Source organism: Nerophis lumbriciformis, linkage group LG31 (assembly GCF_033978685.3).
Source record: "Nerophis lumbriciformis linkage group LG31, RoL_Nlum_v2.1, whole genome shotgun sequence".
Classification (NCBI taxonomy): domain Eukaryota; kingdom Metazoa; phylum Chordata; class Actinopteri; order Syngnathiformes; family Syngnathidae; genus Nerophis; species Nerophis lumbriciformis.
Genome location: NC_084578.2, coordinates 11,063,582 through 11,079,943, shown reverse-complemented (window position 1 = coordinate 11,079,943; position 16,362 = coordinate 11,063,582). Strand labels below are relative to the sequence as shown.

Here is a 16,362-nt window from a genome sequence, read left to right as displayed (position 1 = left end):
AGAGGGGTAGGCTACATCATGATAGGTCACCTACTCAGTGGCCTCGTGGTTAGAGTGTCTGCCCTGAGATCGGTAGGTTGTGAGTTCAAATCCCGGCCGAGTCATACCAAAGACTATAAAAATGGGAGCCATTACCTCCCTGCTTGGCACTCAGCATCAAGGGTTGGAATTGGGGGTTAACTTATGTGGTTAAGGCGCCAATCAGATTTTGTTATCAAAATCTGATTCTTGGGACATTGAACGCCTATGAAGGAAAGAACCTTAGCTGGTAAGTGACGTAGAGCGTTTCCAACTAAATGTGGTCAGACTCAGAAAAGGTTCGGGCAAACGATATTATAGCTAAGAAAAGGGAAGCCACGCCCTGTCCAGTGTCCACACCATTTAAATTGCCAAAGGAAGCCAACGTCTCTGCGCTGCTGACCTGTCTCCGCTCGGGATGGTCTCCTGCTGGCCCCACTATGGACTGGACTCTCACTATTATGTTAGAGCGACTATGGACTGGACTCTCACTATTATGTTAGAGCGACTATGGACTGGACTCTCACTATTATGTTGGATCCACTATGGACTGGACTCTCACAATATTATGTTAGATCCACTATGGACTGGACTCTCACTATTATGTTAGATCCACTATGGACTGGACTCTCACACTATTATGTTAGATCCACTATGGACTGGACTCTCACAATATTATGTTAGATCCACTATGGACTGGACTCTCACACTATTATGTTAGATCCACTATGGACTGGACTCTCACAATATAATGTTAGATCCACTCGACGTCCATTGCACCGGTCGCCCTAGGGGAGGGGTCCCCACATCTGCGGTCCTCTCCATGGTTTCTCATTGTCCAATTGGGTTGAGTTTTTCCTTGCCCTGATGTGGGATCTGAACCGAGGATATCGTTGTGACGTGTGCAGCCCTTTGAGACACTTGATTGATTGATTGATTGATTGATTGATACTGAACTCAACTGGGGAAGGTAGAAGTAATACTTGAAGGATCTAATCATTCACACTGACACACCTTCCACAGTCGGGCAACTTTGTGGCAAGGCACCGGGGATGGACAAGATTTTGTCATGGTTGACATGTCTCTCTAACATTGCACAGAAGTTGAACACAGTACGGGGCGGCATGGCGTAGTGGGTAGAGCAACCGTGCCAGAAACCCGAGGGTTGCAGGTTCGCTCCCCGCCTCTTACCATCCAAAAATCGCTGCCGTTGTGTCCTTGGGCGGGACACTTCACCCTTTGCCCCCGGTGCCACTCACACCGGTGAATTGAATGATAGGTGGTGGTCGGAGGGGCCGTTGGCGCAAATTGCAGCCACGCTTCCGTCAGTCTACCCCAGGGCAGCTGTGGCTATGAAAGTAGCTTACCACCACCAGGTGTGAATGATTGATGGGTTCTACATGTAAAGCGACTTTGGGTACTTAGAAAAGCGCTATATAAATCCCAGTTATTATTATTATTATTAGTACATCTGAATTGGCAGACTGGGGTAGTGGGATATCTTTTCAAGAAGGTCGACCTTAGGGTGAGTTCCAACTATAGGGGATTACGCTCCCCGGCTTCTTGGGAGTGCTAGAAAGGAGACTTTATCAGTTAGTCAACTCTCTGATATAAGACGTACAACGTGGTTGTCGTCCAGGTCGTGGAACACTGGACATGCTCTTCACCAGAGGGTACTTTTGAGTTTTTCGAATTAGACCACGTGTTTTTTGGACATGGAAAGAGCATTCAACCATGCTCCTTGTGGTGTGCTGTGAGGAGAGCTCCCTGAGCATGAGGTTGGACGCATGCTACGACATGCCCCTCTGTCAAGTACAATTGGAGCAGGAGCTCGGTTTGTTTGGCTGGCAGTAAGTTGAACCTGTTTTTAGAGAATATTGGCCGCTGCCACAGCTGTCCTTTGTCACTGGTTCTGTTAGTTGTTCTTACAGATAGAATCTCTATTTGCAGCCAAAGTTCTGAGGATGTCAAGTTTGGATCTCATCTCTGCTTTTTGCAGATGATGTAGTCCTTTTGTGACTGTGATAGTTCGCAGTGTGTGAAGTGTAAAAGCACTTTTTTTGTCAGAAAAGAGTGACCTTTAGTACCATCAGACCTTAAGTACCTTTGGCGATGTACCTTAAGTATCTTGTGCCCCTAAGGCAGGGGCACAAGCAGCTTACTTGCTGAACCCCCCAATTTTCCCGTGAGACTTCCGAATTTCAGTGCCTCTAGCAGAAAACTGCTGGGATCAATATTCACCGATTTTCACCCTTACAGATATAATAAGGGCGTGCCATGATGGTACAGCATTCGGCGCCCTCTACAGTCTGTATTAACAGCGCGCCAGCCTAACAATTGTTATACAATATACATCTTCTGCTTGCACACGTACGTGACAGCAAGGCATACTTGGTCAACAGCCACACAGGTTACACTGACGGTGACCATATAAAACAACTTTAACACTCTTACTAATAATGCGCCACACTTTGAACCAAAACCAAACAAGAATGACAAACACATTTCGGGAGAACATCTGCACTTTAACACAACATAAACACAACAGAACAAACACCCAGAATCCCATGCAGCCCTAACTCTTCCGGGATACATTATACACCCCCCCCCCCCCCCCCGCCCCCCACCACCAAACCCCGCCCCTACCCCAAGCCTGCTCCCTCACACATCAACCCCCCCCCCCCCCTCTCTCTCTCTCCGTGCGACGGTTGAGGTGGGCAGGGTTTGGTAGCGGGGGTGTATAATGTATCACGGAAGAGTTAGGGCTGCATGGGATTCTGGGTATTTGTCCTGTCGTGCTTATGTTGTGTTACGGTGCAGATGTTCTCCCGAAATGTGTTTGTCATTCTTGTTTGGTGTGGGTTCACAGTGTGGCGCATTATTAGTAAGAGTGTTAAAGGTTTTTTTTATACCGCCTCCGTCAATGTAACCTGTGTGGTTGTTGAGTAAGTATGCCTTGCTGTCACCTATGTGAGCAAGTGGAAGCCCCATACAACATGTGGCTGATCATGCACACTGGTTGTAGCGGGCGCTATATGCTGTACCATCACGGCACGCATGACGCTGACAAGCGCAATTCATATAAAACTCGCGTGCCGCACCAGCTCAAAAAATTCATATAAAGGTGTGGGCAGCGTGTCTGAGACCCCTGATTTATACATAGCACAAAGCAAAAAAAAACTTTGTATGCAGTGTTATTTCATTTAAAATTTCAAAAGTTTTTGCGGCTCCCATTGTTTTCTAAAATTTGTGAAACTGGTCAAAATGGCTCTTTGACTGGTAAAGGTTGCCGACCCCTGCCCTAAGGGATCTGCATCATGAGATCGACAGATGAATCGGAGTAGCGTCTGCAGAAAGGCAGTCACTGTACTCGACACTCGTGGTGTAGTCCTGTTTCTACGCTCACCTACGGCCACAAGCTGTGACAGTGACTGCGGATACCAAATACCAAAACGCTTGGGTGGTTGCCCTGGTCAACCAGGAAGGACGCAGAGTCGTGCCGCTGCAGTTCTTGGAAACGGGGGCTAATGGAAGCATGACCGTGACAGCTGTGCAGAAGTCCACTATGTGATCCGTTGGCTCTGAAGTGTGGTCTACAGTAGTTCATTCACAGGGCCTTGTCCAGGGAAGTCGGGCTAGCTGTGTACAGTTAACTATGAGAACTACTAATGACCACTAATGACCCAAGTAACAGGTTTAAATAGAATGTTTTCCCAACCACCCGAACTCAGTTAAAAAAAATAACTAAATTGCAAGTGTTGCTAATTTTCAGAATTTAAGTGACTGACCTCTGCAGATGAGTCCGTCATGGCCGATGGTCTGTTTGCAAACGCTGCAGTGCTTGGCCTTCTTGAAAGTCTTCTCCCGGAAGGTATGGGAATGCAAAGCCTCCAATTCTTCTGGCTGCACAAAGAAAAACAAAGTGGCATGTGAGTGTTAAAAAAGGCTGTTACTTCATGAAGTCCAGATGGTAGGGTTTGTTTCGGACAGATGTTGTAAGAGGTTCATTTTGGGCAATCAGCATATGTCATGAACATACGAACACCTGGCTACACACATAAATCACATACATCCACGGAAAGCTTCACCCCGAAGCCATTCCTCGTACAGAACATTACACACACAGAAATGTTTAAAAGCCATAAATATTCTTCAAATGGTTCTCAATTGAACCAATCATTTCGATTCCGTGTATGTCTTGTACATGTGAAGAATTGACAATAAAGTTGACAGTTGACATGATAAATTATTTATTGCATTATTTTTGTCCTCTCCTTACAGTTTTGGTAAATGGGTTGTACTTTTCTACCTTTTTAAGGAACTCAAAGCGCTTTGGCACTATTTCCACATTCACCCATTCACACACTGATGGCGGGAGGGTGAAGTGTCTTGGTGGTTGGGGCGGGGGCGTGGTTGGGGGCGTGGTTAAGAGGCGTGGTTGGGGGCGTGGTTAAGAGGGGAGGAGTATATTTACAGCTAGAATTCACCAAGTCAAGTATTTATATCAGGGCCGGCCCGTGGCATAGGCCGTATAGGCAAATGCTAAGGGCGCCGTCCATCAGGGGGCGCCACGCCAGTGCCACAAATGTTGGAGAAAAAAAAAAAAAAAAAGTAATCCCACGTTAATTAAAATGCAAAGTAAAGCCTATTTAATAGAAATATTATTTGTTACAACATTACATACATACATATATATATATATATATATATATATATATATATATACAAGCGGTAGAAAATAAATGGATGATGGATGGATATATATACATACATATATATATATATATATATATATATATATATATATATATATATATATATATATATATATATATATATATATATATAAGAAATAATTGACTTTCAGTGAATTCTAGCTATATATATATATATATATATATATATATATATATATATATATATATATACATATATATATATATAAATAAAATAAATACTTGAATTTCAGTGTTCATTTATTTACACATATACACACACATAACACTCATCTACTCATTGTTGAGTTAAGGGTTGAATTGTCCATCCTTGTTCTATTCTGTCACTATCTTTCTAACCATGATGAACACCCTCTCTGATTATGCATTGCTGTGTGGCACGCACAAAAGTGTTTTCATCAAATGCACTAGATGGCAGTATTGTCCTGTTTAAGAGTGTCACAACATTGCTGTTTACGGCAGACGGACTACTTTACTGTAGACGTTCTTTATATTGTGGGAAAGCAGACTCAGGTCCGCATGGAGCTGGAGGGGGCGTGGCCTCCAGCTCCGCCTGAATTTCGGGAGATTTTCGGGAGAAAACTTGTCCCGGGAGGTTTTCGGGAGAGGCGCTGAATTTCGGGAGTCTCCTGGAAAATCCGGGAGGGTTGGCAAGTATGTACTATACTGCCTTTAAAAATATCTAGTACGTTTATATTTCATGTGCCTGATGGTGCGCCGTGTTTGACATTGCTGGTAATACGAGCCGAGGCGCATGTAAGTCAACACACACACACAGAGCACTTACAAGCAGAAACCGTGTGAAGACCAAAGAGGGAGATTAGACGTTTTTCGGCTTCAAAACTAATAATAATGGTGAATCTATAAACGAGGGGTGTCCAAACTGTGGTCATTCGCGTTTCGGTAAATACAATTATTTTAGTTTATTTAAGGTATGTACATAAACATTTACAAAATATTTCTGTGTATTTAAGTCATTTCACAATGTATATATCTGCGGCTAATATATGGAAAAATATATATTTTTCTTAAAAAATGTAGTGGGTGCGGCTTATATCCCGGTGCGCTTTATAGTATAATGATAATAATAATACGGTAATTACTTTTTGGGCACATTCAACAATACCATGATAATAATGATAACCGTGATATGAAATGTTTTTATATTGTTACATCCCTCCACAATTATTTAGGTCAGGGGTCGGCAACCCAAAATGTTGAAAGAGCCACATTGAACCTAAAATACAAAAACAAATCTGTCTGGAGCCGCAATAAAATAAAAGCCATATTACATACAGATAGTGTGTCATGAGATATAAATTGAATTAAGAGGACTTAAAGGAAACTAAATGACCTCAAATATACCTACAAATGAGGCATAATGATGCAATATGTACATATAGCTAGCCTAAATAGCATGTTAGCATCGATTAGCTTGCAGTCATGCAGTGACCAAATATGTCTGATTAGCACTCCACACAAGTCAATAACATCAACAAAACTCACCTTTCATGCACAACCTTAAAAGTTTGGTGGACAAAATGAGACAGAAAAAGAAGTGGCATAAAACACGTCCTAGAAAGTCGGAGAAAGATATACATGTCAACAAACTACTGTGAGTTCAAGGACCGCCAAAATTAGTAGGACAAAACGGCGCTCGCCAAATACTCGAATCAGTGAAGCATGTTTAATATAAACACTGTGCTTTATAACAATTAGGGAGGTTTGTGTCATGTTTGTCCTCCCACAGGAACCATATTAAAACAAAAAATATATTTTTCCCCCTCATCTTTTTCCATTTTTCATACATTTTTGAAAAAGCTCCAGAGAGCCACTAGGGCGGCGCTAAAGAGCCTCATGCGGCTCTAGAGCCGCGGGTTGCCGACCCCTGATTTAGGGGCTCAACTGTTTTATTTTTCGAGAAACCTGTGTTTGTTCTTTGCCACTCAGTCAGGACCAACATTATTTCTGTGGTCTGCGGTCCCCACTTTGACTTGAGAAATAAGTTAACCAAATAATTATTTTGTAGCCATTATGCTGGGAAAAACACCAAATCAATCACTTTGGTGGCACTCGATCAACAATAAAAGAGGCACCTTGAGGAACATTGTTGAATGTTTGTATTAAATCTGCAGCTGTATACAGATTATTTACACAAGTCAAGTGCCAGGACATATGGCTTTTATTAACTACTCTGCAAGCTCGACAGACCTAATAGTCGCAATCCGACATATTGAAGAACTTCTCACAGGAACATCACCTCGAGACCACAACCACGTCACCCTTCTAGCAACCAACCCCAGAACCTGTGAGACCACTAATGTCTAACATGTTTGTCCAGATGGACCTACTCTACCAAGTAATGTGTCGTTCTGGGGAAGGAAACAACAGTATTAAAGGGGAACATTATCACCAGACCTATGTAAGCGTCAATGTATACCTTGATGTTGCAGAAAAAAGACCATATTTTTTTTTAACCGATTTCCGAACTCTAAATGGGTGAATTTTGGCGAAATAAACGCCTTTCTAGTATTCGCTCTCGGAGCGATGACGTCACACCGGGAAGCAATCCGCAATTTTCTCAAACACCGAGTCAAATCAGCTCTGTTATTTTCCGTTTTTTCGACTGTTTTCCGTACCTTGGAGACATCATGCCTCGTCGGTGTGTTGTCGGAGGGTGTAACAACACGAACAGGGACGGATTCAAGTTGCACCAGTGGCCCAAAGATGCGATAGTGGCAAGAGATTGGACGTTTGTTCCGCACACTTTACCGACGAAAGCTATGCTACGACAGTGATGGCAAGAATGTGTGGATATCCTGCGACACTCAAAGCAGATGCATTTCCAACGATAAAGTCAAAGAAATCTGCCGCCAGACCCCCATTGAATCTGCCGGAGTGTGTGAGCAATTCAGGGACAAAGGACCTCGGTAGCACGGCAAGAAATGGCGGCAGTTTGTTCCCGCAGACGAGCGAGCTAAACCCCCTATCGACCCTAGCTTCCCTGGCCTGCTGACATCAACTCCAAAACTGGACAGATCAGCTTTTAGGAAAAGAGAGAGGATGAGGGTATGTCTACAGAATATATTAATTGATGAAAACTGGGCTGTCTGCACTCTCAAATGTATTTCATATGCTGTAAACCTAGTTCATAGTTGTTAGTTTCCTTTAATGCCAAACAAACACATACCAATCGTTGGTTAGAAGGCGATCGCCGAATTCGTCCTCGCTTTCTCCCGTGTCGCTGGCTGTCGTGTCGTTTTCGTCGGTTTCGCTTGCATACGGTTCAAAACGATATGGCTCAATAGCTTCAGTTTCTTCTTCAATTTCGTTTTCGCTACCTGCCTCCACACTACAACCATCCGTTTCAATACATGCGTAATCTGTTGAATCGCTTAAGCCGCTGAAATCCGAGTCTGAATCCGAGCTAATGTCGCTATAGCTTGCTGTTCTATGCGCCATGTTTGTATGTATTGGCATCACTTTGTGACGTCACAGGAAAATGGACGGGTGTATATAACGATGGTTAAAATCAGGCACTTTGAAGCTTTTTTTAGGGATATTGCGTGATGGGTAATATTTTGAAAAAAACTTCGAAAAATAAAATAAGCCACTGGGAACTGATTTTTAATGGTTTTAACCCTTCTGAAATTGTGATAATGTTCCCCTTTAACTACTCTGCAAGCTCGACAGACCTAATAGTCGCAATCCGGCATATTGAAGAACTTCTCACAGGAACATCACCTCGAGACCACAACCACATCACCCTTCTAGCAACCAACCCCAGAACCCGTGAGACCACTAATGTCTAACATGTTTGTCCAGATGGACCTACTCTACCAAGTAATGTGTCGTTCTGGGGAAGGTAACAACAGTATTAACACTTCAATGACTTCTGAAGAGAGAACTGATTCAACAGAAAGGAAGGACGGATGTGGAAGATGTCAGACTTGCAAGACTTACCATATTACATCTATTATTTTTCTTCTGGCCAAATGGGTTTTTCTCCCCAGCAAGGAAAGACCAAGGTTCCAAATTGGTTTAAGTCCAACACGGGAACCCAATTTTTGATTCCGAGAAAGCAATCTACCCAATTAAGCCCACTCTACTACTTCGGTCTGCAAAAACATTGATCTATTATCTCCTTTGTTGGCAATTTAGGTCTAAGAAGAACATCATGAAGTGATCATGACGGCTTCCACGAGGGGAGCATGGACTTTTAAAGAATGCATTCTCCACCAAAGCATAGACCCGTATCCAAACACCAGGCAGGTATTAGTCCTGAAAAAATGTGTGAAAAAGTGCAATGTAATTTTGAAGTTCTGTTTAGGGCTCAAATGTAATGCATGCATGGATGAGTTGGGTGTGAAAGAACTTGAGAGTCCTGACCTCAACCCTAGCAAACCTCTTTTGGGATGAACTATGACAGCGATTGAGTATAAATCACCGATCACATTCCGGCTTCACAATAATAGCGTGATGCGTCAAATCCAGTCTAACTACCAAAACAATGAAAAGTTGTCTCACATTATGATCATAATCATCATTTGTCAAAGATATAGGTACATATATGTATGTATGTATATACAAACCCCAAAACCAGTGAAGTTGGCACGTTGTGTAAATCGTAAATAAAAACAGAATACAATGATTTGCAAATCCTTTTCAACTTATATTCAATTGAATGCAAAGGAAAGATACTTAACGTACGAACTGGAAAACTAAATTTTTTGCCAATATTAGCTCATTTGGAATTTGAAGCCTGCAACATGTTTAAAAAAATCTGGCACAAGCGGAAAAACAGACTGAGAAAGTTGAGGAATGCTCATCAAACACTTATTGGGATGGGGCGAGGGTCACCACTTTGTGAACAAATGCGTGAGCAAATTGTCCAACGGTTTAAGAACAACATTTCTCGACGAGCTATTGCAAGGAATTTAGGGATTTCACCGTCTACGCTCCGTAATATCATCAAAAGGTTCAGAGAATCTGGAGAAATCACTGCACGTAAGCGATGATATTACGAATCTTCGATCCCTCAGGCGGTACTGCATTGAAAACCGACATGAGTGTGTAAAGGATATCACCACATGGGCTCAGAAACACTTCAGAAAACCCCTGTCAGTAACTACAGTTTGTCGCTACATCTGTAAGTACAAGTTAAAACTCTACTATGGAAAGCGAAAGCCATTTATCAACAACACCCAGAAACGCTCCCGGCTTCGCTGGGCCTGAACTCATCTAAAATGGACTGATGCAATGTGGAAAAGTGTTCTGTGGTCTGACGAGTCCACATTTCAAATTGTTTTTGGAAACTGTGGACGTTGTGTCCTCCGGACCAAAGAGGAAAACAACCATCCGGATTGTTATAGGCGCAAAGTCAAAAGCCAGCATCTGTGATGGTATGGGGGTGTATTAGTGCCCAAGGCATGGGTAACTTACACATCTGTGAAGGCGCCATTAATGCTGAAAGGTACATACAGGTTTTGGAGCAACATATGTTGCCATCCAAGCAACATTATCATGGACGCCCCTGCTTATTTCAGTAAGACAACGCCAAGCCACATGTTACAACAGCGTGGCTTCATAGTAAAAGCCACGCTGAGACCTGTCTCCCATTGAAAATGTGTGGTGCAATATGAAACCTAAAATACCACAACGGAGACCCCGGACTGTAGAACAACTTAAGCTTTACATCAAGCAAGAATGGGAAAGAATGTAATATAATGTAATCTGTGATATTTCTACCTAAATAAATGTTTTATAGCATATTAAAATAAAGTGTAAATTATTTGTATAACATGTTCTGATTGATAGTCCGCAATTACATAATGTTTAGCAGGCTGAATATTAAATGTTTATGAATAAATAGAGATGGTTAAAACATTGCCATGCAGCGATATGAATACCTTTAACGTGTACAACACAAAATGTACAAAATATCAGAAGCATTTATTCGGGTAGAAATTTACCAAACATCTTTGACAATCCAAGCATGACCATATTAGTCCAAATTGTGTGTTATGAATGCATTAAACTGGTATCTCGACTTGGCGTAGCTCCCCCTCTGAATGCAAGTGCTCCTACAGCCGGAATACAAATTATGTGTTCCTACAAAATACACAATCTGGCATGACGCCAAAGCACTTTTTTCATTTTTATTAAAAGAATGTGTATATCCTTTTTGTGTTTAGCTGTTTTAAAACAACATAATTTTGTATTTATCTGCGATTAGTCGCAATTAATTTTGTGTTATTATGAATAACCTGCAATTAATTGCGATTAAATATTTGTATTGTTTAATAGATAGATAGATAGATAGATAGATAGATAGATAGATAGATAGATAGATAGATAGATAGATAGATAGATAAAAATATTAAGTGTTCGTTTTTTCAAGTTTCCAGACCGCAACACAGACGTAGTCGAATATTTTTGAAATCTGAAAACTCATCTTTATTTATAGAAAGCCAAAAGGCCGAAGTTCACGTGGAGGTTTAAGTAATCAAATGATGCAACCCCTGGTGTTGCTCAAGCTCTATGTGACAGCTCACTGTTTGTATTTGAGGGCCACATGGCAACAGCAGGACAGCCAACCCTTCATTCCGGCCTCCTCGCTATCGCTGCATAACATGATTAGCTTAATCTAGTTTGGCGGGAATAGCAGTCATGGCTGCGCTGGATGCACCGTGCTGGCAAGAAAGGGACGTTATAGGAAAGAATGGAGGTCTCCGCCTGGCATCCCTCCATGAAGTTACCTTCTGTGCATGCCATGGACTTTGTTTGGCAACTACTGGGTTGGTATCATAGCTGTGGATTTAGATGAGGTGATAAGTATATTGTAGACTGCATAATGCATGTGTTCCTTTTTGACTGTACTGGAATGTATAATAGACTGTATTTATATTATTCACATGTGAATAATGCTGTATAATAGACTGTATTTATATTATTCACATGTGAATAATGCTGTATAATAGACTGTATTTACATTATTCACATGTGAATAATGCTTTATAATAGACTGTATTTACATTATTCACATGTGAATAATGCTGTATAATAGACTGTATTCATATTATTCACACATGAATAATGTTGTATAATAGACTGTATTTATATTATTCACATGTGAATAATGCTTTATAATAGACTGTGTTTACATGATTCACATGTGAATAATGCTTTATAATAGGCTGTATTTACATTATTCACATGTGAATAATGCTTTATAATAGACTGTATTTATACTATTCACATGTGAATAATGCTGTATAATAGACTGTATTTATATTATTCACATGTGAATAATGCTGTATATTAGACAGTATTTATATTATTCACATGTGAATAATGCTGTATAATAGACTGTATTTATATTATTCACATGTGAATAATGCTGTATAATAGACTGTATTTATATTATTCACATGTGAATAATGCTGTATAATAGACTGTATTTATATTATTCACATGTGAATAATGCTGTATAATAGACTGTATTTACATTATTCACATGTGAATAATGCTGTATAATAGACTGTATTTATATTATTCACATGTGAATAATGCTGTATAATAGACTGTATTTACATTATTCACATGTGAATAATGCTGTATAATAGACTGTATTTATATTATTCACACGTGAATAATGCTGTATAATAGACTGTATTTATATTATTCACACGTGAATAATGCTGTATAATAGACTGTATTTATATTATTCACACGTGAATAATGTTGTATAATAGACTGTATTTATATTATTCACATGTGAATAATGCTTTATAATAGACTGTGTTTACATGATTCACATGTGAATAATGCTTTATAATAGGCTGTATTTACATTATTCACATGTGAATAATGCTTTATAATAGACTGTATTTATACTATTCACATGTGAATAATGCTGTATAATAGACTGTATTTATATTATTCACATGTGAATAATGCTGAATAATAGACTGTATTTATACTATTCACATGTGAATAATGCTGTATAATAGACTATATTTATATTATTCACATGTGAATAATGCTGTATAATAGACTGTATTTATACTATTCACATGTGAATAATGCTGTATAATAGACTGTATTTATATTATTCACATGTGAATAATGCTGTATATTAGACAGTATTTATATTATTCACATGTGAATAATGCTGTATAATAGACTGTATTTATATTATTCACATGTGAATAATGCTGTATATTAGACAGTATTTATATTATTCACATGTGAATAATGCTGTAAAATAAACTGTATTTACATTATTCACATGTGAATAATGCTGTATATTAGACAGTATTTATATTATTCACATGTGAATAATGCTTTATAATAGACTGTATTTATATTATTCACATATGAATAATGCTGTAAAATAGACTGTATTTATATTATTAACATGTGAATAATGCTGTATAATAGACTGTATTTATATTATTTACATGTGAATAATGCTGTATAATAGATTGTATTTATATTATTCACATGTTAATAATGCTGTATAATAGACTGTATTTATATTATTCACATGTGAATAATGCTGTATAATAGACTGTATTTATATTATTCACATGTAAAAAATACCTAAGTGTTTATTGTCTATTGTGAGCGATCTGTGGTGCTGAATTTCCCCCAGGGATCAATAAAGTACTTTCTATTCTATTCTATTCTATTCTATTCTAAGAAGCCTTAATGGTCCAGTTATTAGGATAACACTATAGGGGCATTTACAAGGAAATGGCGGAATATATGTTTTGTTTTTGTTTTTTAGCTATTTGGGGCTGTTGAGATGACACCATTTCTGTGGGGAGTTTTTGAAAAAAATAAACTATTGCATTGCAAGTGTGAAGTGCTCAGTCTAGGCATGCATGTGTTTCACAGCCAAAACAACAATGGCTGCCCATAATAGTGTATTTGTCCAACAAAATGTGCAATTACAACACTTACTCATATGGGTGGCTATATACCGTATTTTCCAGACCATAGGATTACAAGGCGCACTGCTGATGAGCGGGTCTAGTCAGGTCTATTTTCACACAAAAGGTGCACCGGATTATAGGGCGCATTAAAGGGGTCATATTTTTTATTTTTTTTATTAATGTAAAACACTTCCTTGTGGTCTACATAACATGTAATGGTGGTCAAAACCACATAACTTTCCTCCAGAAGGTTTTATCTTTGTCCATGTGATGTCAGATGAAACAAAAAATGAGCTGTCTGGCCACAATACCCAGCAATATGTTTGGAGGAGAAAAGGTGAGGCCTTTAATCCCAGGAACACCATTCCTACCATCAAGCATGGTGGTGGTAGTATTATGCTCTGGGCCTGTTTTGCTGCCAATGGAACTGGTGCTTTACAGAGAGTAAATGGGACAATGAAAACGGAGGATTACCTCCAAGTTCTTCAGGACAACCTAAAATCATCAGCCCGGAGGTTGGGTCTTGGGCGCAGTTGGGTGTTCCAACAGGACAATGACAGTGTTCTTTAAAATAGATAAACCGGCCACCAGACACATTTTCTTCTACAAATTTGGCCCACCGAGTCAAAATAATTGCCCAGGCCTATACTAGGCCAACAAAAAGTACTCAAAATATTGTTTGTTTTTAAAGACAAGCAATATGTATTATTACAAGGTCTTCGGACAATTTTGCAATAATGTGAAAGGGAATTGTTTTGACAAAGTGAGACTTCGGAGAAACTTGACCGTTTTTACTTGGTTGTTGTCATGCAAATGTGCCCTTTGTTTTGGGGCAAGAAAGCATGAACAGATTAACGTGGTGGCTTCCCTCCCTTCTATATTGAACAAGTTGTCATGGAACCTGCGGTCAGCCAAAATAATGCAAACCAATGCACATAAAAAAAAATAAAACCCAAGAGAGATCAGTCTTTAATTTTGGCTCAAGTCTAAGGTATACTTTCTTAACTTTCCAGTCCTATTAGGAACAAACTGCACTGGCATGGTGAAGAGTTTTACGTTTTTGAAATATTTCACTCTATTTAACAGACTTCAAAGCCATAGTCATAGACCCAGTAGGAGGTATACTAAGTACATGCACTGCAAAAACTGAAATCTAAGTAAGATTAAATATCTCAAATATGGGTGATATTTGCTTATTTTCTGTCTGATAAGATAATTCTTCAATCAATCAATCAATCAATGTTTATTTATATAGCCCAGGGGTCGGCAACCTTTACCAGACAAAGAGCCATTTTGACCAGTTTCACAAATTATAGACAACAATGGGAGCCGCAAAATTTTTTTGAAATTTTAAATGATATAACAATGTATACAAAGGTTTTTTTTGCTTTGTGCTATGTATAAACCAGGGGTCGGCAACCCAAAATGTTGAAAGAGCCTTATTGGACCAAAAATACAAAAACAAATCTGTCTGGAGCCGCAAATAATTAAAAGCCATATTACATACAGATAGTGTGTCATGAGATATACATTGAATTAATATGACTTAAAGGAAACTAAATAAGCTCAAATATAGCTACAAATGAGGCATAATTATGCAATATGTACATATAGCTAGCCTAAATAGCATGTTAGCATCGATTAGCTCGCAGTCATGCAGTGACCAAATATGTCTGATTAGCACTCCACACAAGTCAATAACATCAACAAAACTCACCTTTGTGGATTCATGCACAACGTTAAAAGTTTGGTGGACAACACGAGACAGAAAAAGAAGTGGCATAAAACACGTCCTAGAAAGTCGCAGAAAGATATACATGTAAACAAACTAAGGTGAGTTCAAGGACTGCCAAAATTAGTGGGACAAAACGGCGCTCGCCAAATACTCTAATCAGTGAAGCATGTTTAATACAAACAGTGTGCTTTATAACAATTAGGGAGGTTTGTGTCATGTTTGTCCTCCTACAGAAACCATATTAAAACAAAAAATATATTTTTTTCCCCTCAACTTTTTCCATTTTTCATTCATTTTTGAAAACGCTCCAGAGAGCCACTAGGGCGGCACTAAAGAGCCGCGAGTTGCCGACCCCTGATATAGCCCTAAATCACAAGTGTCTCAAAGGGCTGCACAAGCCACAACGACATCCTCAGTTCATAGCCCACAATTCTTCTCACTAAGCAGATTTTATGTTAGAGTGTTTTACTTGTTTTAAGGGTTTTGGTCCTAAATGATCTCAGTAAGATATTACAGCCAGAGATTTGATGACCTATATTGAGTAAAACATGCTTGAAACTAGAATATCAAGTGTTGCAAAGCTGTGTCATCAACACTCACAAGTATAAAACTACTTTTTTTTAAAGTAATAATTTCTTATTTTAAGCATGAAAAAAAAAATCATGACTTTGACACAATTGTGTCTCATAATTAAAGCAGATGACAGCCAAATGGACTTTGCTGTTTTATTTTCAATGAAACAATAGAAAATACGTACTCGTATAGTAGTGCACTTGTTATTAGTGAGAATATACTTATTTTAAGGTATTTTTGGGTTCATTGAGGTTAGCTAATTTTACTTGTTTTGGAAAGTCTTGACAAGCCAAATTTTCTTGTTCTATTGGCAGATAATTTTGCTTAGCTCAAATAAAATACCCCTCATTTTTGTTTTGTT

The 16,362-nt window shown here is 39.2% G+C and overlaps 1 protein-coding gene across 7 annotated transcripts in view; it reads right to left on the bottom strand.

Annotated features, from left to right (window-relative positions):
- The window catches only part of tns1b (tensin 1b), a 391,203-nt gene that overhangs the window by 288,323 nt on the left and 86,518 nt on the right, over positions 1-16,362 (bottom strand). For all 7 annotated transcript variants that reach the window (XM_072912000.1, XM_061926568.2, XM_072911997.1 and 4 more), the window contains exon 2: positions 3,807-3,921. In XM_072912000.1, coding sequence (XP_072768101.1) covers positions 3,807-3,921 — 115 coding nt within the window. The remainder of the gene's footprint in view (positions 1-3,806; positions 3,922-16,362) is intronic.